This window comes from Candoia aspera, chromosome 3 (genome assembly GCF_035149785.1).
Source record: "Candoia aspera isolate rCanAsp1 chromosome 3, rCanAsp1.hap2, whole genome shotgun sequence".
In the NCBI taxonomy this organism is placed as follows: domain Eukaryota; kingdom Metazoa; phylum Chordata; class Lepidosauria; order Squamata; family Boidae; genus Candoia; species Candoia aspera.
Genome location: NC_086155.1, coordinates 147,280,902 through 147,304,578, shown reverse-complemented (window position 1 = coordinate 147,304,578; position 23,677 = coordinate 147,280,902). Strand labels below are relative to the sequence as shown.

At 39.5% G+C, this 23,677-nt stretch overlaps 1 protein-coding gene across 4 annotated transcripts in view; it reads left to right on the top strand.

The window, feature by feature from the left end:
* The window catches only part of NFATC1 (nuclear factor of activated T cells 1), a 142,131-nt gene that overhangs the window by 16,114 nt on the left and 102,340 nt on the right, over positions 1-23,677 (top strand). For 2 of the 4 annotated variants that reach the window (XM_063299020.1, XM_063299017.1), the window contains exons 1-3: positions 267-579; positions 9,874-10,975; positions 22,145-22,304. In XM_063299020.1, coding sequence (XP_063155090.1) covers positions 495-579; positions 9,874-10,975; positions 22,145-22,304 — 1,347 coding nt within the window. In that variant the 5' untranslated portion in view covers positions 267-494. Of the gene's footprint in view, positions 1-264; positions 580-9,873; positions 10,976-22,144; positions 22,305-23,677 lie in introns of those variants that run through there. The other 2 variants (XM_063299019.1, XM_063299018.1) reach the window with 2 other exon arrangements.

The window sequence follows — 23,677 nt, the reverse complement described above, 5'->3', positions numbered from 1 at the left end:
AGAGAGGCCAGGGCCAAACCCCTCTGGGCTGTAACTCGAGCAGCGAGGGGTTATTTTAAAATGAGGAACCAGAGAGAGGCTTGCAGGGCAGAGCAACTAGATTGTTGATGTTTCCGGGTATAGATAAACAAAGGGAGGAGGAGGAGGAGGAGGATCTCACAGGCAGCGATAGCAAGATAAGGGAGCGAGCGGCGCTCGTCGAAGGTCACGTTACACCGACCCGGTGGCGGGGGGGGGGGCGCTGCCTGGGCGTCCTGGGACCTGCGAGTCAGAGGCGCGCCCGGTTGCTCGACCGCGGAGAGGCCGGCGCGATCCCCGACGCCGCGAGTTCAGTTGCCAGACTGGCCAGCAGCTGATCGCCCGCAGCGGTCCTGTTGCAACAGGTGTCTCCGTGGGAGTCGAGGGGGGCGGACATTCCTGCCCCTTCGCAGCCCCAAGAGAGGCGGCGGCGCGCGCCCGCGTACTGCCTCTGCTCGGTCTCTGTCCGTAAAGCCATGAACGGCCTGGAGGAAGATCCGGAGTTTGATTTCGATTTCCTCTTCGAGTTTAACCAGAGCAACGAGGCTGCCGGCAGCAAAGGTTGGTGACGAGGAGCGTCGGCCATCCTCGAGGGACGGGACGGGACCAGCCCGGGGAGAGTGAGGGCGGGGAGCGTTTATTTGCAACGCGTTAAATATAGCGGTTCTTCTGGGACGGGAAAGAGCGGTCTCCACAATAGGCTGAGCCTGGGGACTGGAGGAGGGAGCTAGAAGCGCCGCCCGTGGCTGAGATTGAGGCGTCTCGCTCGCTTTTCCTTGGGCGCCCCCCCGCCCCCTCCAAGGGCGGCTCGCTTCAAAGCCAGCGGCGCCCAGCCCTGGGGAGTAGCTCGGATTTGGGAGTATTTCTCCTTTCTGAAGGACGAGCTGAAGCACCACTTCGCACACGGCTTGGGGAAAGTCGCGGCTTTTCCCGTGGGGAAATCGGCTGGAAATGAAGCCGGCGTAACCTTTTCCCTTGCTGTTCTGTCTCACTCAACAGGGTTGATCACGGCCCCTGCTTTGTGGATTCCCCTTTTTAAAATTCCATCCTCCACCTAAAAAAAAAAGATAATACCACCATGTTATCATTTTCCTCCTCACTTGAAGGGGAAACTGGCAGAACTGTTGCCAACTTCACCTGGTCAAAACAAAACAAAACCAAAGACAGTTGTTCTCTGTTCCATCAAGGAAAATGGGGGGGAGAGGGAGGAGACAGGTCTACCATTTAAGTGTCACAGTGGACTTGTAAAAATAATTCAGGCTTTCATTGGAGAACTTTTAGGAAAGGATGAGTCCTTCATTTCACTGTTCCATCATGGAAATTGTTTTCAAAAAGCCCAGTTTTTCACCGTTCCACTTGGGAACTTGTAAGAAAAAATGGCCCTGGAGGACAGCCAGCAGTGACTGGGGGGCGGGGTGGGGGGCAGGGTTCCTGTCACTACCCACAGTAACCAAATGGTGTGCAGAGAGCCAATAGGCAGCACTGCTTGAGCTGGCACCTATTTTGACGTGGCCTGTACTTGTGCTGGGGCAGGTGGGTCATGTTGATCAGCCCCCAAACTCCAGGATAAAACTGATTAAAAGTATGTTGTGTTGCTAGAGCTGCCTCCTGTGTTAGGGGAGTCAGGTGGCTTGCCAAAACTGCAAAAGGAGGGTAAAGGGGAAAAAATCTCATGCAGGGCCTAGAGATAGTTATCCTGGCATTGGCTTTCAACAAGGGAAGAACTGGATTTGATATATTGATTTGGAATATCTCCTCAGGTTGCCTGTTTCTAGTTGAATCCAGGATGTCATGGAATTCAAGGGGAGTATGGAAATTAGACATATGTATGATATACAAGTTTGTTGTTGGTTTTATGGCCACATAAATGGAGGTGATCCCATACAAACGATGGTTTGAGAATATCTTTTTTTGTGTGTGAAGTTGTGTGATTCTGTGATATGTATGTATGTATTTATTTAATTTTTATCCCGCCTTTATTATTTTTATAAATAACTCAAGGTGGCGAACATACCTAATACTCCTTCCTCCTCCTATTTTCCCCACAACAACAATCCTGTGAGGTGAGTTGGGCTGAGAGAGCGTGACTGGCCCAAGGTCACCCAGACGGCTTTCATGCCTAAGGCGGGATTAGAACTCACAGTCTCCTAGTTTCTAGCCCAGCACCTTAACCACTAGACCAAACTGGCTCCAGTTCACCAGGCCTCTGGATTCCAATCCCAATTTAATCCTTTGTGTATTCCTAGTGGCTGTGCAGTGGCATTAGTGTAATTGGATATAGGAAAGCAATCTTGAGAACTTCCCTGTTTGTTTTGTTTTTTATATTGCCTGCTTTGCATGGGAGATGATACCATAGGAGTGAGAGAGAGTTTGAGGGTGTCAGCTGACTGAATACAACATATACAGTATTTTATAAAGACCATTGCCCAGGGAGAGAAGGAAGAACATTGTCAAGTAATTTTGGTGAGATTCCACCTAGGGTTTAGTCACCTGGAAGCCCCTATGGGTGAAGCCCCTATGTCAAAAGAACCAAACTTTGCTAATGACATAGTTCTTATTTCAGCAAATATATTACTCTGAACATACTAGTATGTTTTCTTCCTAACCCAGACTATAGCATGCATTTAGACAGTAGATTGCACTGCACTATGAGCATGAAATTTACATATTATTATGCAGCTGAAACAAAGAAGATGTACAGTTGTATAGACCTAATTCATATAACCTACAGATTCTCCTGTTGTGAGTCAGAGCCCCCAAGAGGCACAAGCAACTTGGAAGGGGGTTCCAGAATGTTTTAAAATGTTGCCTTGGCTACAGTAATTGAGCTGGAACGTTTGAGTATTACTACTCCAATGAAACCGTTATGTTACTCATGGGGGGTTGCCCACATTAACTTTCAGAGGTTGCGGAATCAGAAAGTTGGAGAATGAGTGACATAACCTAATCAGTGTATGATTGGTACAACCAGGCCAAAAAGTAATTGAACAGTATGCATAGTAGCTGTGAGAATGAAATAGATAATGGCTTGTTTTGTGGCTAGTTTGTTGTAGATGAAGTTGATTTTAGACAGGTTTCCCATCTCTGCTTCACAAGAGCCCTATTCGGATGTTCTAAATCCTCCAAATATTAAGTGTGAATGGGGCTGACTGTTCCAACTCCATCTGCCAATTACCACTGCCTTCCATAAACTGGGAAGGCAAACATCAGCTTGGAGTGGAAATGTGGAGATAATCCTAAATCCATTCTGTGATTAGGTTGCAGACTTTCTCTTATTATTCTATTCCAACGATTTTAGTGTATTTTTTAAAAAATCACAGGAAAGTCTACTTTTTTTTTATTACCCTAATATACCCAATCTTGCATAAAATATTATTTAACTAGGAAGTGGTACAGAAATGTAATAAGCATATATGAATTACACACACAATTTATAAAATGCTACACCCCAAAGTATAGGTTTGTTTGTATCCCATTTTCTCCACTGTGCCTCCTTTGGTGGATACGTCTTTCTTACTTATTTGCTTCATTGTGCCTACTTTTAATTAGAGAAGACTCCATTCCCTGCTCCTCATCCAGGATAATTGTTCTTCTTGTGTTAACTGTTCTGTGATAGTTTCAACATTTTCCCAGATTATAGATCATGCAGGTAAGCCTTCAAGAGTCCAACCAGTTTCTTGCTGGAACAGTTAGTTTTTCAGGCCAAAGAATGATGAAATTGGAATACACAAAGCTAGAGTTCTCCTCACTCATGAGGGCAATTTAGAATGCTTAGGGTTGTCATATATTCTGGAAATAGAAGCTCGTGCATCAAAGATGCCATCTAAATGATATAATAATAAAACACTGAAGAAAGCGCTGTTGTATCACATTAATGTGTTCTGTGGCCATGCTGCAGTACAGTAAACCCATCAAGGTGCTTGGGAATTAGAGTTTTGGTTTTTCTTTGTTCTAAATAAAATTGGAGTAATTGGTGGATATGAGTTTTAATTTGTTACTTTTGCACAACCAATTTTACAAGTTTGTTCTTGGTCAGAGTCTTGTTTTAGACAGATCCTAACCCAACTTTCTTATATTGTGCTGTTATCTAGTAATAAAAGGCAGTGACTTAGTTCCCACATCACATTCCTTGCACAAAGTAGGTAGTGGTGGTGGTGCCATCTGTTTCACTCATGTTTATATGTGGCACAACCCAGTTGTGGATAACAATATTAAAACACTGTGCAACCATGATCCAACAAAGTTTATTTCCTAGGATGTATGCATGTTGTTGGCAGTACACTGACAGTATACTCTGGCTGTTGGAAAAAGTACAGCTTTTGACCTCTTCAGATATATATCAACTCACCCTAAATATGTCTTTATCCATGTAGGAGATTGTGTTGCAGTTCATTAGTGTGAATCTGCCTGTAAATGCACATCAGTCTTTTCCATCTTCTTTGGAGATGGCAGGGAGATGAGTAAGGGTAGGTTCTGCCTTCTCATAAGAAAATAACATTATCTACCTGGGAAGAGAGATACACTGTGTGAATTGGGGGTGGCAAAATATGAATCCGATCTGCTCCTGGAAACAATTTCAGGAGGTGGTAGAGTGCAAACAAGGCTGAGAGTGCTGTTCCCTTCCATGTATGAATTTTGCTTCCATTTCTTCTCATCATGTCAGACATTCAGTGTGGTTTTTTGGTTGAGGGTAATATCTGAGTCACTTCCTGCTTTCTGTGCAGGTCAAAATATTCTGTGCACACCATGTATGCAAGCAATTAGGTCTCAGTATTTTAGAATGGTACCCATGTTGGGTCTGGATGGAACACCACGCTCGAAAGAAGGGAAAGCCCTGTTTTATTTGTGCTGCTTCACTCCTGGATGTTCATTGCCATCTTTTGGTAAATAACAGGAGTATAATAGGTGTTGAACATATTAATGGTGTTTAACATGAGGAAAAGAAGCCCCAAACATCACTGAGCTACTTCTGTAGCAGCTGGAGTAGTAGTATTGTACGCCCTTTGTCAACATTGTCATTTAACTATTAGTGGAACATTGGAGTTCAGTCTGTAAGTGCTAAATAAAAAAGAATGAGATAAGCAACTGTGCAGAAGCTGTAAGCCAAGAGTCTCCTTTGTGCATGCAGGACTAGTGGGGATTTTGTTGGGAATAGAGCCATGATCATTAATGGAGTTTTTCCGGATCTCTGTATATGTTAGGGGAGTGACATCGCCTGGAGCATTTGCCTCCGGGGGAGGAAGGAAACAAACATTATATGTAGAGGAAATGAGGACGCCTTGCCTTGTTCGTTTCAATCACTCAAGAATGCTGAATTCTTAAAAAGCAACTAAAGCTAAAGGCATGTTGGAACTTGAGGCAGGGTTGATAACAAAAAATAGATAAGACAAGCTGAACAAGGAAAATGGCAGTTTTTAGTTTGTATTGGAATCACGGCCACCACTTCTATGAATACCTGGGATTGCTATGCCTCTCATTCAAACTGAAGAAATTGTGTATGTATCACATGCACATGGAGAAGGGTAGAAAATGTGATTCCAATAGATTCAGAACTAGCCATGGTGAATCTGTGCTGAGGAGTTGCTCAGCAGAATAACGCACCCTTCAGAAGGATAATGGAAAGTTGTGTGCGCATGAGAAAGGATAGCAGCATGGCTCAGAGGAACTGCAGCATGTTGAATTTTGCCCCCTTTCCTCCTTTTCTTGGTCAGCAATGTAGCTCAGCAGTAGAGAATCTCACAACAGGAGTATGTTTATTTATTACCACAAAGGTGAGAGGAGAATTCAACATGGACAAGAAGGGTGAAATTAGATTATAGGCTGTGTTAGGGCATAATTGATTTCCACTCCGTTTAGCATATTAAAAACATGGTCATTCACACTCAGCTCTGCAGGTGAAATTTAGCAAGTGTAAAAGAAAACACACAATAGTTCAACATTCAGATCAATACGTAAAAGCACTTCCCTCACACTAAATGTGTGTTCTGTAAATTGGAGATAATTTCTCATAGTAAATACCTCATTTAAAAATAAGAAGCATGGATCTAATTTTTGGCAGGTGAGAAAAGGTAAGAGAGCAGTAGCTTGATAGCACTGTTTTGTTTGATTTAGAGTAGCAAAAAAAAAAAAGAGGAGATGGGGTTGTGACTGCTTCATGGCTGGTCAGTTGTATATGGTTGCACGGACGAAGAAGACACTTCTATTTCCTTTGCATAAGGTGGCTCTTGATGGGACTGCAGACAGAACTTTTTCTCAAAACATTGGAGTGAATATTAATGGTGACAGTGTCCTGATTATGTTATAATCTCCACTTAAATAATTGTTGAAAATAGATAAAAATAAAATGAAATAGCATCTTGAGAGATTAACAGAATAGCAGTTAAAATGGAACTATGTCCTAATGCAGCTTCACTGCACAGGAGCAGTAGTTCCAGAAACCAGAATAGCACAATAGGCCCTTGGTATTTGGCTGATCAAAAACTAGTCCAGGAAGTGGTGAATACGATTTCCAGCATCCCTCACCATTGGTCATGCTCTGTATGAAAACTGGGCATTACAGCTTAACAACATATTTGTTTGTTTGTTTGTTTAATTTATATGGCCGCCCAACTCATACGCAGTGATTCCGGGCAGCTTACAAAATTAGAACATATGGAGTGCCATGGGTTGCTTACCCTTGGTTTGCAATATGATTGAAACAGAAATGTTACCACTAGGCTTTCTGGATTCAGTATTTTTTCTGATATATTGTATTTTCCTTTATTTATTTTACTCTTTTTCACGTTTTGTTCTATGGAGTCTGTTAAATTTACCTATGGAAGTCTTTACTTCTCACCAGAGTCCTAGACTACATGTGGGGTTGGCCAATCTTCTGGTGGTGGTAAGCTTAACACTTAACACTGAAAAGGGGAAGGTCGTAGTAGGTAAGATGCCAATGGATCATGGAAATGGTACCGTCTACATGGACAGGGTGGGGATTTTTCTTTTAGATTATATAAAGCCTATTTTATGGGTTACACTACAGTTTTTGCGTGTTTCCAACCTCAAAATGATAGGAAACCATTTTGTTGATTTTAAGCAATTACATTACTAAAAATGCAGGTATGGAGAGCTAACTCCTGTGGAACTGCAATTGGGACATTAAGACCAGTTAAGTCAGACAGAATGGCTGCCTTAGGGAAGCTGGACAGATCCCCAAATGCTGCCACAGTGGGTTCAGTCAGTTGCAGCACAGCTGCTTACCAGGAGGCAACTTAACACAGTCGATTTGTGAGGTTGGTCCTCAGTATCCCTTCCTGTAACTCAGTATGCTTGCTGTCACCCCCAGGTTATCTTTCTAATAACAGCACCTACCCATTGTTTTCCTTTTCTAACATGCTTAGAGATTCTCTGTGGCATGCATGAGCATTTTAGTAAATGAAGGTGATTGGTATTAGTTGACATTTTGCTTTACAGCATACCAGTTTCCTTTGTTTTGGGGGGCGGGGGGTACTAGAACATTTTTTTTTTAAATTTATTTGAATTTGTTAGCCACCCAAATCCAATGGACTCTGGGCCACATACAAAACCAACCAATCCCTAAAAACAGATAAAACATCAAACCACACAGACAGCCCAGATTAAAATGATCCTATAAACAACACAAATCAAAGAAAACAGGGGCCCCAGAAATACAATAATACATTAATACATCAACCCCAAGCCTGGGACGAAAGCCAGGTTTTAAGAGCATTCTGGAACCCTAGGAGAGAGGGCGCCATCCTTATCTCTGGGGGGATGCTGTTGCAGAGGGTAACGGCCACAATAGAGAAGGCATGCTTCCTCAGTCCCACAAGATGACAGCATTTAATGGAGGGGACCTGGAGCTCACCCACTCTGCTGGAACGTACTGGGCAGGCAGAAACAATTGGAGACAAGTGGTCTCTCAGGTACCCAGGCCCTATGCCATACAGGGCTTCATAGGTAATAACAAATAACCAATTGTAACTGTTTAGTATTGTAATGACATATTTCAAATTTTTGTTTTATTTTTTCTGTTATATTTTTCTCACTTTTTAAGCACCTGTTCCGTATTTTTTTAAATTATGTATCCTTGTGTATTTTTTTCTTTTTCTTTTTATGTTGTTGTTTTAGAAAACAATAAATTAATAAATGAATAAATAAAATATAACCCAAGAGGGGCCAGGATCTAACAATCAGGTTGTCAAACTAACAGACTGAAGGACCTTGTCCACTTCCTTGAGCGTAATAGAATCAAACTTAGTCCAGATAATAATCACAAGAGTGCCCCGGCCAACTCACTTGGACTTGCCCAATCAGAGTCCAGCTCCAAGTGAATCTCAGGGACTTTCTCTGCCAGATAGCATGAATATTCCTCACCACGGCCCTGCAGATGATCCTGTGGCCCAGCCCCCTCCAATAGGGAGTGGGTCACCCTAAACAGGGCCTCTGGGTGGCTATGGGTAGACACAATAAGGGTGAAGAAATAGCATTTCATTGCCCTTACTACCACAACATTGGCCCTAATATGGGCTTTTATTTGTGTTTGTCAGATTCACAACAATGTAGTTGGAGCATAGAATCTAATGGGCACAATGAGAGGTGCATTGGTGGCTGCATTGGATGCCATGTTGGGGATCCTGTCTGTAGAGGTAGGTCTGCAGTCTTCTTGTATCTGTGCCACATTATCATGTAATACATAGAAAAAACTTCAACCACATCACTGAGGCCTACATACAGAATGCATCATTACTTGTTATTATTACTTAGTCATTTCTAGATGGGGTAGCTGTGTTTACTTGTACCAAATTTATAATCAAAATATATCAGAATAAACCTTTTTGTATTTAAGATGCTGCAATATTCTGTTGTTCATAGTGTTAAACCACAGCTTCTAAAAAGCTTGTTTGTAATGCTTCCTATATTTCACATAATTTTTGATAGAGGAGGTGTAGGATACCTTTGAATGTTCTGAGGGTACCAAGAAAGGCTACTTGGAAGATTTCCATTCTTTCTACCCAATTCAAAAGGAGTCTCCAAAGAGCAGCTTGTGTCCTTGCTGTGGGATGCAAGATGAATCACTGCATTGTCCATTATACCGGAAATGCTAAAGAAAGTACACAGTTTATTCCCACTGACTTTCATGCAGTAACATCTAAAGATGTTTTCAGCCTACAGACTTCTCTTTGCTCTGCAATTCCATAATAACAACTCCCAAGACCCTTCATATTTTTTTTCATGTGGCTGAAAGAGAACTATTATTATTATTATTATTATTATTATTATTATTATTATTATATTGGGGAGTGATCATATTCACTGCATTAAGTTTATTTCTGTTTACATTGGTAATAAATTAAGTGTACTTTATGTCCTGGCCACTGGCCCTGGTCTGATCCTGGCACATCATTTAAAGGTTAAATGCCTCACCCAGCTCAAAAATAACTGAGTAGTCCTGTCTAAGAGCTGAAGCTCTGATTAATGACTAGCGCTGGTTATTGTTTATTTTATTTGTTACTTCTTTCTCTAGGAGTTCAAGATGGCGTATGTAGCCTTCCCTTCTCCAATTTTTTTTCCACAGTAAAGATTCTGTGGGGTAGGTTGGGCTGAGAGAAAGTGACTGGCCCCAAATTGTATAATGAGTTTCCATGGCTGAGGGTGGACTTGAACCTGGTCACTGTGGTCCTAGTCCACTAGCTCTTGGCCATCTCTGAAATGGTTAAGGGAGGCTTTGATTCCAGAGAAAACTCTACTATATTCACAGAATCATGATAGGGATTCAGCTTACTAATAAATTAGTTTGTGTGTATGTATGTGTGCAACATCTCATGTCATTCTTTTTGTATCTTTTTGCAGAACATTATAATTATGCATCTTCAAATATAAATTCAACTTTGCCTCTGAATGTGGCACATTCTTCACTGCCAACTCCATGTCACAGCCTTCAGACATCTATTCCAGTCATTCCAAGTGTCTCATCAACTAATCATCCTTCAGGGTATGGAGGGCATGCTGACAATAGCACTGCTGGATATTATCTGCCTCCAAGTGTCAGACCTAATGGAGTGCCAGCATTAGAAAGTCCTAGAATTGAAATAACCTCTTACTTAGGACTGCATCAAAACAACAACCAGTTCTTCCATGAAGCTGAGGTTGATGAACCCATCCAAAACACAAAGAGATCGCCTTCTACCGCTACATTGAATTTACCAAACATTGAGGCTTACAGGGACCCATCTTGTCTGAGCCCAGCCAGTAGCCTATCTTCCAGAAGTTGCAATTCAGAAGCATCTTCCTATGAATCAAATTATTCCTATCCTTATACTTCACCGCAGACATCTCCTTGGCAATCGCCCTGTGTATCACCCAAGACCACTGAAACTGAGGAGAGGTATCAACGAAATTTGGTTGCCTGCACACTCCTTAATTCACCCCGACATTCTCCTTCCACATCTCCCAGAACAAGCATTACTGAAGAAAACTGGCTGAGCACTCGCAACTCTAGACCATCGTCTCCCTGTAACAAGAGAAAATACAGTTTGAATGGCAGACAGACATCCTACTCACCACATCACTCCCCAACCCCTTCTCCCCAGAATTCTCCAAGGGTTAGTGTGACTGATGAGACATGGTTGGGAAACACTAACCAATATACCAGTTCAGCCATTGTTGCAGCAATCAACGCCCTCACTACTGACAGCACAATAGATATGAATGATGGGATTCCTATCAAGTCCAGGAAAACTGCAATAGATCACTCTCCCTCCATGACACTCAAGACTGAACCTACTGGAGATGATCAGGGGACCATATCACCAATCACTGATTTATCACCAGAAGAGTTTCCTGGGTTCCAGCACATCAGAAAAGGAAGTTTCTGTGATCAGTATCTTTCAGTTCCACAGCATCCCTATCAGTGGGCCAAATCAAAGCCTTTGTCCCCAACATCATACATGAGGTACTGTTTCTTTGGATGTCCTCTTAAAAAAAACTCTTAAAATACTCTTTATTTTCTGTTCTGCTTTCCCTCCTCCCAATAATGTCTCTGTTTTTAATACTTCAAATAGTTAGTCACAGACATCTAGAATTACTTCTATAACATTACGTTTTTGCTTTTCTTACATGATACGTTGTGATTCATTCTCTCATTGATCAGTAGGGCAAACTCAAACCAATTTCTGTAGATTCTTAGGAATCCATTTGCTTGCTATCTGGCTAGAATTAAAAAAAAAGATGCCAAATCAAAACAATTATATTTTTACAACCTTGAAAATCGATAATGAATGCTTAATTACAGGGGAATATATCATGCAATATAAAATATAATTACAGTAGTGTTGCAAGTTTATTTTTAGATTTTCTTATGATACTCACTTGATTTCCTATTATAGCAGTTTAAAAGCAAAAATTGGAAATATTTAATTTCTGCTTTAATTGTTATTATTTGATTTGCATGGATTTGATTTGTGTTTTTATAGTATGTTGGGCTGAGCATTTATAGATGTCGGTGACTTTATTTCAAAAACATCCTAGTCACTCCCCAGCTATAAATTCTTAGGCCCACATGTGCACAAAATCTGTGAAGATACTCATTTAAAATAATTTTATTTGACTTTTTTGTTTCCCGGTACAGTATGGGTTATATATAGTCATTAAAATAAGATAGTCCTGGCCTGCAGTCCTACATTCAGAGATGTCTGCAGGGTGTGGTCAAAAGAATCAAGATGGGTATGATGGTGCAACTGAAGCTCCACCTGCTTTTTATGTGCAGTGCCACCACCTTGACTTTTTTGACCACACCCTTTGGTCCCCCTGCCTATATTCTAAAAAGTCATAGCATTAAAGTACTGTAGTAAGAGATGAAGAGGGAAGAGATCAAGGGCAAATGAGGCACCAGGTTTTAAGTCTGGAATGGAAATAGTTCAAGGAGCGGAGGAAGCAGATGAAATTATCCTTTCTGAAGAGCTGCTGGTTTAGTCCTGCTTTCCATCTCTCTCTCCTGCAGTGTAATGGAAACCATAATATAATAATAGTAATATAATAGAAAGACAGCATGCAAAATAAAAGAAAAATTAAGACCACAGACCCTAACATAATATTGCTTTTTATGTTGTTAGACTGTGCTGGGGTATTTTGGGGCAGGGTGTGTGTGCTTTATTTGTGTATATAATGGCCAGATCCCTGAAGACATATTAAAATAACATGCATGCACACAGCTGTAACTTCTACTCCATAAATCTCATATCTAAGGTCTACTATTTCAGAAATTGGTTTGCAATTTTGCCAGTGAGAAAGGCTAGCAGTGTTTTGAACTTTCTTGCATGTGGTAATATGGGCCACAGGTCCTTTGTTGTGTGCAAAGTCATCATGCTGTTCTATATTTTTAAGAAATTTTAAAGAGTTCAAACTAGCAGTCACATGTTGTAAACTGTCTTGTTCTCTTGAGAGAAAAGGAGTGATAGAAATATCTGAAAACAAACAAAAGTAATTGTGGCTTTAAGACAGCTGAGAGTTTCTGGTACCACCAGTGATGAGCCAGTTGCTTTCAATGCCCTGAAAAGCTTTGGCCTAAAGTGGAACTGTTGAAGTACAGTACCTCTCTCTTTTCTTCAGTGGGGGTCAAAGCAGTGGTGGTGATTTGATTTTCTGTAGGAAAGCTCTCTTTTTCTGTGATTCTGGCCTTTTGTATGAAGCTGTAGCTTCAGCAGTTGTCTTGCATAAATATATATATAAATGGGTTAATGTTTGCTCAGCTACATTTATGCAAGACTACCAAATTCATTCACCTCTCTCTTTGCTCTAATAATCAAATGTCCGTTCTTACATTCCTGGCTTTCTGTCTCTACCATCTTGCTTTGCCTTTCATCCCCCCAATATTTTTGCCCTTAGATCCTGGTAGTCATAATGATCACATTGTAGTTGTTATTCATGGGTAATTAATATTAAATCTGTTTCTTTTCTGCTTTTCTGTATTTCTTTTCTTTTACACTGCAGCCGGTGATTCTTGCTCATCAGCTCCATCAACCTAAGTTCCTATAATCAAATTATAATTTGATTAAATGTATATTGCTGCTGGGCATTTAGAGGGTTGGGTTCAAAAAAGTCGAGATGGTGGGTGGAATCAAAGCCCTTGCAAACACACCTCTTTAATGCGTGTTCCACGGATGTAAAAATGAGATGGGGCTTTGATCATGTTGTGCCCATGAACTTAATTTTTTTTGCACTCCCCTCCTCCAGATGCCCTTGTCTGGCAGAGCTGAGACATGATGGTATCATGTAAAGTGGGTGAGGCTAAGGTTTTCATAGAGGGTAGAATTTTATATTTTTAGAAGGGCTGGGTTTGTTGTTTCTTTTTTCAGGTGCATAAACCCTGCTTGCAGGTTTATATATTTCTGTTCTTTGCTTTTATCTGGAAAAAAAAACAGCAGGAAGTCACACATCTGTGATTTGGGGAATTGTTACCAATGTATAGACGTGTGATTACTAGGTTTTGGGATGTCAGAAAGGGAATGCATCCCACCCATTTTTAATGTATCAGACAATGCAATCTATTTTTGTCTCACCCTTTTGAAGCACATGTGTATATGCTTTGAAGCATATGTCCAGAACTGGCGTGAGATCTATTTAAGGTAGGTGTAAATGTTCAGTACATAACATTTCAAAGAAGCAAACCATATTGAATATATAAATAAAATTTGCTTCCCACAAATCTAATAGTACCTATCTGTTCCCATGCTTTATTCTTCTAGGACTTCCAAGGGGCAGAGTATATGGAGAATTATATGAAATTCTCAATGCAAAAAGTTGTGGTCATGAGTTCATATGCATGGTGGTGTCTGTAGTGCCAGAATGTGAGGAAATGCGCATCTCTAACATTTGCTTAGACTATAGAGCTTAAAATTGGGTAAAAAAAAAACTCAGAAGAAGACGTGGATTCTTGTGATGGGTTAAACATTCATTTTAAGGACTTTAGGTTGCAAGTAATTTCCAGAACTGTAATGTAACTTTAAAGAAGAGAGATTACTCATAGCCTTCTTGCAAAAAGAAAGAGTTTTAAGCCACTTCCCCCACATTTATGTTAGCTGAAAAAAATAAGGATTGTATGTGTATTTTAAACATTAGGAAAAATACTATGGTGATTGAACACATAAATCTTTATCATTCAATAATTTACAGAAAAGTGTTTTTCTTTTTCTTTTTAAATATCACATGGAATTAAAATAAAACAGCAATCCCCAATGTGTTAATGAAAATAAAATGTATTCCGGTATTATGTGTATAATATTTTTCCACTGTTTTGCTTTTGTGTAAAAAAATACATTTCCTGATTTTTTTTAATATGTTTCCATGTGCTCTCATTAACGTGCTCCAGAACATCTGGAAGCTACTGTAAAAGTATGATTTTACCAATCTGATGCCCTGGACCTAGCTTCCTTTAACCCATAAATGCTTTTCATTTTATGTATGTGAAAAAGCTGAATTGAGATGTCAGCACAATCATAAGATGCATGCTTGAAATTTAGTATTTTAAATATCCTCCCAAAAGGTAGCCATTTGTCACAGTAAATTTGGAATCACTCCCCGCTCCTGGATTATTTTAAGTGTCTGCTCTGTTTCAAAGTCTAGGTTGAGTTCCAACAAATAATACAGATTCCGATATCCACCCTGTCATGAGGTTTATTTGCCAAAACTATTATATTACCTCCTTTGTCTTTTCCTGAAAAAACAACAACTGAAAAGGGTGATTGGAAAATTCCTAAATTAATAGTTGTTTTTAATGTAGGTTCTGTGATGATATGGATGTTTAGTTTAGCCAATATTTTTTGACAACAGCTATCTATAGTCAAAGACATTTCATAGTTGGATATAAGGTTATACAGTAAATTATTACAATGCCTCATTCCCAACGATTTAGTGAAATTAGTGCTATTTGCACTTTACTCATGGGTAAGTGGCACAGAGGCACTGAATTTCTTATATAGTAGGAGGAGAGCAGTTTTATGGTAGCCAAGAATCAAGAGTCTGGTAGCACCTTATCCAACTAACACATTTTATTTATTATGAAAGCTTATACCTCTGTCTAACATGTGCTAGTCAGAAAAGGCACTACCAGACTCCTGCTGATTTTTTAATTCCTTAAGTAATCTGCTGAGTGTATCTATAATCAGTTTTACAAGAGAAAGCTATTTTTTTTTAATTTTAGGCAAACTTGCTGCAGTGTTTCAAGCAGTTCACACTGTTATTCAACAGAGTGTTTTCTGAGATGTTAATTGTGCACAATATGGCTTAAAAAAACTTGGAAGCTTCACGGTCACTCTGTAGTCCACCAGTTGTATGAAAGTGGCTTCAGTATTAGGACCTGGGAAAAATATGAACTGTAGTCAGTCAGTCCAATATGAAAAAGTTCAGGAAGGTACTGCCATCTAATTCTTTGGAGCCATAATAATCTGTGGATTTTCATTGCACATTTGGCATTTATATTCTGGTTCTGGATAAATCCCAAACATCTGGGTGCTGTTTTTGCACAAAGCCCCACAGTTAAAGCCTTGTGTTTGGATGTATTTTCTGTGCATTTAATGTTCTGCTCTGTTTGCAATCAGGTAGCCTTTAATCTTGTATGCCAAGTTTTAGCATGTAGAAAATGTTTACAGCAGAACCAGGAGTTCATAAGGGAAGTATTGATACAAGCAGATTAATAGCTATGTGAATCATGCTGCTTCCAGCAAAATGGAATAACTTATCTAAACTTCTCCATCTATGATGGAAAATACTCTTGAGGCAAATGATTACAGCTTAGTGAAGCAAACGAGAAGCTGAAATATTTCAGTGAGCCCTTCTTAGCTTTTGTTTATATGTCTTTGACACAGGATTGTTCAGCAGTATAAGAGAAGTGAGTACGAGGGTTTTATATGCCATAGAACTCTTAGTACAAACTGTGTAATATAGACTATAACTATGATCTTACTTATGAGCACCAGTTCTTAGAATTGCATGGTCTTTCTCCTCTTTATAGGCAAGGAGAGGTGTTTTCATTTTCAATCTTCCGTTGAATCAAAAGGCAGAGCATGATTTACAATTTGGAAAGGCAAACGTCAGGCTCAGGATAATAATGTTGATGAACTACAAGTTCAACTAACCGAAATAAGTAAAGAAGACACACTATTCTTTCTTTTTTTTAATGAACCTGGAAATTTACTTTGAATGCCAGAGCTGGAGTTCTAGTCTTTTTGCTCTGGAATTGTGGGAGATTATCAAAATGGATGCATGTAAGACAGGGCTGCACAGAGATCAAGATTCAAAGGGGGGAAATGTGACTTGGGGAGCACATAGGTGTGCATGTGGCACCTGCCAGAAGCAACTTAAGTAGCTGCATCTTCTGGACTTGCATCTGATGCACAAACCTAGGAAAAGGTTTGTGCGTTTGGTTTAAGATGTGCACAACAGGTGCTACACGCATGCCCAAATCACATTTTACCCTTCAAATTCAGATTTCTGCGTTATCATCATACATACATACACACATACACACATACATACAGGTCATGCTATTTCTTTTTGGGGTAAACATTATGCAAGAAAGCACACAAAAGAATATGGATGCAGACCTAGTGAATGGCTGGAGATAGGAGAAAAGAACAGAAAATCTAACTATGTCTACATAGTATAAATCAGTATTATTCTCTATACGTCACCATACCTTTGTCCTTACAAACCATCCTGGCTCCATCATGTCCATAACCATTTCAGGACCGTGCCCTTTTTTCCCTTCATCTCTTTTTGAAGATCTCATGAGTTCCATCCAACCACCACATTCTCAAGTTTCTCCTTTCTCACAACTCACTCTTCCTTCACATAATTATTTTGTGATTCAGTTCTTGTTCATTCTCTCTCTATAACCAAACCATCTCAACATACTTTTTTCATGCTGGTCACTTGTTTGTGTATTCAGCCCACATTCTTTCAGCACCCATTCATTCTTGACCCCATCGCTTTGTATTTTACCACAGACACTCCTGAAGTAATCTATTCCTGCTTCATTCAATTTACTTCTATCTTTCTCCTGACATAGCCAGTTCTCACTTCCATATAATGAAGTAGCTAGAAACTATCTTTCTTTCCCTTGTATAATTTAAGATGAGGGTGGAATTTTTTCACTGTTACTGTTAAGTAACGGGGACTTGAAATCTGGGAATTGCCTGGCCTTTGCAAATAATCCAGAGATCTACCAATAGATTTAGGTCTTTATTCTGCTCACTCCTTGTTCACAGCCAGGAACAGAAGCTTTTCAAACTCTTTCATACGAAGTTGCGTTATACTGGGTCATGCTCTTCTCAACCAACCATGGATTGTAATTGGGTCTGAAACCGAGCCCCTGAAGACCTCTGCTGCAAAAGGATGCTAAAAGGATGCTTTTTACAAGTTGGTTCTTATCATGTAGCACACAGGAATATGGGATATAACCCTGAGATTTTTCTCTTTAAGAGTATGCAGTGCAGTATATCAGCTTTTAAGTTATTTTCACTATTGTGTTGCCATTAAAGTATATTTATTTCATTACTGAAGTTCTTGGTGCTTATTATACTTCCAGGAAACTGTATAACTCATGAATTTCTACTCAGAATTGATTCTCACTTGAGATCCATTGGATTTACTTCCATAAGAATACAGTAGTTGAACTAATGACCATTTATCTACAGTATTCTATGGAATATAATCTACAGTATCCTCTGGAATATTAAGAAGTCTGATTTTTCTAGGGACCTATTGATCTGTTGATGCTTAAGCTCAGCCCTATGTTCCTTTCTCAGCGCAAGGACTGAACTACAGGAAACAATAAATTGAAATGTCAGTGAGAAGGTGCAAGTTATATTTCTCTTACCCATTGAAGAAATGAGATCTTTACCTTTCCCCATATTGTTGGAAAGGTAAAGATTTAGGAAAATTTATTCCAGAGTCAGAAGATATTCCTTCTGCAGTTACAGAATGTATGTTAATTCAGAAGCAGATGCTAATGCATTCAGTGGTACTTATAACAAGACCAGTGCATAAACTAGTAAAACCACTTATATGGATCTCCATATTGGACTGATACTCAGTTCAAAGAGATGGTACTGTTGTGACTTGATAATAATAGGCATTTTAAAATTGTTTATTTTTGGAGTGGAGTGGTTTAGTAGTATTTTAAATTTTGATTGAAGAACAACTTATTTTACTACTCAGGTTTTATTAGATATCTATAAGAAACAAAGTTGCCCAACACTTCTATGAATATTTGCTTCTCTCTCTGCATAGTATTATGTGATCAGCTGTTCAAACATTCTTATTTACCATAAGAAAATGAACTGGCCAGTATGTCTTTACCAAAATCTCTGATATGTTGCTGTTCAGAAGCAAAGAATGTGCTTTCTTTTCATACTCAATTGCATCATTTACAACAAATGTGGTACCATTGGTGCTGGATCACATAGGTGTGTTCAACATAATCTTTTCAGAATGTGTTGCCTTTTCATGGTTGCAGTAAATGGGCTGTATGTTTTCTATTCTACCTGTGCTTTCAACACATGGATTGGAGAGGGCCTTAAGAAACCACAGATGGCTGCTCTCAGAGTTGCTTAGCCCAAAAGTTCTACCACATTTCACATAAGGTGGAATAAACAGTCAGCAGAACGGCCTGATCCCACAGGGTACAATCTACGCCTCAGATGCCAGAAGGTTTCAGTTATGAGAACAACTTTCATAGGCCTGAAACAATCAGGTATTTCAGATGTTGGCATACATGTAATTGCTTATAGCTTCCTTTCATTTTGCTAGCTCATTATTCTACTGTCATTGTGTTATTGGCATTTTTGGCTATTGCCGTAGTGGCTATCTTTATTTTGTTTAATTTGGAGTCCTTTACATCTGCTTACCTTTGCCCTTCCCTTCTCTCCCTGTCAGAAAGCTGGTAGTGAAATCGTAGATAGTTGGATGGTGATCAGCAACGTTTGTAATGTAGCTTACAACTTTTTCTTAACAAACAACATGTGAATTATCTACCCAACTGAATTAAGTGAAAATCCCCCAAGGCTGCTGAACAACTAGAAAACCCACATTTTCCTGAGGCAGAAGTCAGCAGGGGAGTGCAGTCAGTCCCAGTGCAGGATGCTGCATGAGTTTCAATACACATTTGCTTCATTCATATGACACACTTTCGATGTACTCTTAAAGTATCTTATTGGGCTGGGCAGTGCTTCAGTTTCAAAGGAAAAAATGTCTTCACTCAGGAGCACACAGCCTCCAAACGGAAGTGCTTCACAGCCATAATACTTAGATTGGGGTGGGGAGAAAATCATTTAGGGTCAACTGATAGGCCTCTAAAAGATTTGTAGGAGATGAGTGAGGATTTCTGGTGTTTGATGGTACCAACAATGAAATGACACAATGTCTTGTCCTCAGTTGTAGTGCTGAAACGAGGAAAGCTTCATACAAACCAGAGTGAATATTTGTCTAGAAGGACAGAGCATTATTCATTTCTCATATTCAAATCTATTCTCCAGTTCATGGACCCATTCTAGTTATTTCATTCTAACTGAATGTCTTCTGCATTAGTGTCCAGATGATGCATTTCAAGGTTCTTATGAAAACAATGATGTGCAGTTCTGAAGTCAACCCCTCCCTGAAGGATACCTGTTGAAACCAATGAAGTTTACCTTAGTCATGTTAGGCCCAATTAATTTCAGTGGATCTACTCCAAATACGATTACCAATTTAGTGTTGTTGTTATTCATCCATGCTTACACTGGAATTTTAATTAAGTGTGAACTGTGTGGCCGCCTTACACAAAATCAGCAACTCTCTTTTGAATCATGTTTCTGGTACTGTTCTGAGATTAAGCAGCGATAATGAAGTCTGTATACATATGTGTAGGCATAAACTCACACGTATACACACACACATATTTGTGAAGTTAGTTTCCATTTTTATTCTTTCTTTCTCTTTTAAAATTTAAAGCATTTGGACCATTTTGATGATAGATGGTTTAGTGCTTTTAAGAAAGAAATACCATCCACATGTCATAATCTGATATATATTTTGTCCTCTGGGGGGTGGGGGTGGGGGAAGAAAAACCTATCGTATATGAACTGGCTTAAGAATAGAAGCATCTGTTTTATAATATACAGTAATCATCAACAGGAGATATACAGCTGCTTTATATTATATAAATTATTGTGTAGTCAAGCAGGATCTCTCTAGATAATTATCCAGGAATGTTTCAAATGACAGCATACGTAGCAAAGCAATGCATGAAGTGGGATAAATCTTTGTAATTTTCCAGTTATCCTTAAGAAGTCTGTATCAGTCACCTGTATGTAGGCTACTAAATACCACATTCCCATGTGGCATGAGAACAATGCAGGAATGGATTTCACTGAAAAAGGAAAGACTGTGAAGAAGATATTGGCTATAGACCACAACCACAGAAATCAGGAGTTTGTGGCATGTCTCAAGAACAGGAAGGCTTGTATGATGTAAACATAAAACCTTTGACCTATAAAACCTAAAATAGCTTATTATTGCAAGAAATGCTGATTCTCATATAAGATTGCCTTCTTGTGATCCTTCTTAGAGTATGAGTCAAAGTAGTTCTGTAAGAGACAGGGCTTTTTAGTTGTGGCTCCTTGGTTGTGGAATATATTTTCCCTTCCATATGCTTGGTATCCTTTCTGGTAGTTTAGATCCTGGCTGAAGACACAGCTACTTATGCAGTTTATGAACAAAATCGAAGATCTTTTAACTTTGTAAGTTGATCTCCCCATGTTGATAAGGAGGTGCTCAAATGACTGTGAATCCATCTCCCTGCAATCTTGACATAGCATGGTTCCTGTTAGTGCATAGACTTTTGTTTACATTCAAATGAATGCTCATAGAAACATGCTTTAGATTTTGATCAACCTATCAAACTTGGGAACAGAATAGGTGAGGTTGATCTGTGCTTGGGGCAGCCACTGGAAAATCCAATTAAAGTTCTGTAGTGTTCTGTTGTATATATTCTCTGTTAGCCACATACCCAGAGGAGATCCTCAGTGAAAGCTTCCCGATCTTCCACTACAGTATTTGTCTTGACAATCATGTAAAACTGAAGTGGAGAATCTGTGGCCCTTTAGATGTTGGTGAATTACAATTACCAACATTCTCCACCATTGACCTTATTGATGGCTTACTTAAAGCCACTGGGGGTTCTAGATCAGCTACAACTGGAAAACAGAAGATTCCTACCCATCCACCCAATAGATAGATTCATTAAGATATCCATGGAAATGGGTTGAGAATCATTATTAATTGAAGTCAGTCAATATTTGGTTTCCCTAGGGAAGGGAGCACAACTTTGTTCAGGCTAATTTAAGTTCAAATTGAATTACAATTTAATTAATTTAAACCATTTGATATTATCATTCTCCTAATGTTTTCTCCCTTTTATTACATAAAAAATAATAATTGGCCAACAATCTGGGAGCCACATTCAAGTCTTTGGGTCTTGTCTGTGACCCTGGGCCTGCAAGTTGTACATTCTTGGTTGGCAATAAACACAAAATGATACAGTCTCAGTGGAAAGGGACCTTTTGTGAGGTCAATTTGTAGGGCTGATTGGGATTTTCAAAAATTGTTAGTGGAAGAATTGTTATTGCTGACAAGGTTTGTTCAAAAGGTGAAGCTGGTTGAATACAAATTGAAGGAACTGAAATACTGATATTCCCCAAAGGCTATTTCTGCACAAAATTGAATTTTAGAGGGGCTATTTTTCCACATCTTACAATCCACCTTTATCTATTTTGATTAATGGGTTGATGTCTTAATGTACTGTATTTTTTATTATTTTTTAAGCCAAGCTTAAAATGTTTTCCATTTTGTTTAAGCATCTGATAGCATTTGGCCTATCTAATCTGTGTCATCCATAAATCTTCATAAAATAACCATTACCTTTTAAATTACTTATGTCATACCATTATCTCCATTGATGAAATTTTAAATGTAAGATGGTGACGGATGATCTGCTAAAAGTGGCCTCTAAAGTAATAGTGCCAGATTATTGTGGTTTATGATAGCAGAATGGTTGTTAATATTTAATTCCTACTCTTCTCCATTATAGTCCATCCCTGCCTGCCTTGGATTGGCAGTTGCCATCTCACTCAGGACCTTATGAACTTCGGATTGAAGTGCAGCCGAAGTCCCATCACCGAGCCCATTATGAGACGGAAGGGAGTCGAGGGGCTGTCAAGGCGTCTGCTGGGGGACATCCAGTGGTACAGGTAATAGCAATTTTCTTGGCAACGTGTGTATTTCTTTTGAAACCAAAGTCCTTAATAAGGCAATTAAAATGATCTTATATTGAATGTAAGTATGTACTCTGTTTTGGTGGATGGAAAGGTTCTCATTTGTTCAACCACAGGCCGCAGAGGCCTGAATGTGCTCTATGGTATTTCATATACACTGTATATGATGGGCATGGGGGTGCTCCTGGAATGCTTCAGAATAAGTATTATATAAAAGGTCTGACTATATGACCAGCCTCTGTGGTGTCAGTTCTATGCAGAATCTGGTGTTTCCTTGCTGTCTGCTGCACTAACCTGCAACCACTAAAGCAAATGGAAGGTACTGTTGTCCTGGAGGAGGTGCTGTTTTCATCTGAGGCTTGGGGTACCAAGGAACTAGCCAAGGGGCTCATGTCCCTTAATAATTCAATGCAAGTATACTAGTCCATAATGCCTATCCCTTTTCATTATGGTAGCATGCAGAAACATCCTCAGCAAAAACACTGAGACGCTTGCATATTGGATATTTAAGAAATCTAGATATAGATATGTATCCCTAACCGATTACTTTTTGGTTGGATATCTGATACAAGAGTTCCACTGTAATGAATTATTACTTCAAGCCAACCCATCTGCTGGCTTTAATCAGCCAAAAGAGCAAACACAAAATGCATTGTCTTACCAATGTTAATTTTATTTATCCAGGGGTTGGCATATTTTTTTATTGTCATATCTCAGTTTAATAACCCAAGATAAACTATAACTTTTGGCCATACTCATGTCTTGTATCCCACTTCCCATGAATGTACAACCTAGCTAGGCAGTCCATTCATTGTAGTTAACCACTTTCTCAAACCTAGGAAATTATAGTTAGTTAATTTCAGAAGTCAGATGTTCAGTGATTTAAAGTTGGTTTAATAGCTGTAGCTGCTAATCATAGCAGACTTCGTAGTGTATTTGCTTCCACCATGAAGGGAAGCTTCATGAGGAGGCGACATATATTATGAAACAGGTTGTTCATATTTTGGCAGGTTAAGCTAAGAATATACTTGCTTAAATACATTCACTAAATGGATTTCCACTGGTGTTCTGAGGCAATTGCATCACATATTAAGGAAATTTTCCATTCCCTAAGACAGTGTTTCTCAACCTTGGCAACTTTAAGATGTGTGGATTTCAACTCCCAGAACTGAAGGCAGGGCCTGCTGGTGAATTCTGGGAGTTGAAGTCCACAGATCTTAAAGTTGCCAAGGCTGAGAAACACTGCCCTAAGATCACTTTTTCAGTTCAACCCTTCAGTAGGAGACCAGGGACAGAGGCATAGGAGTCCACAAGGATGGGATGACCTGTTGTGCAAATTATATAATCTG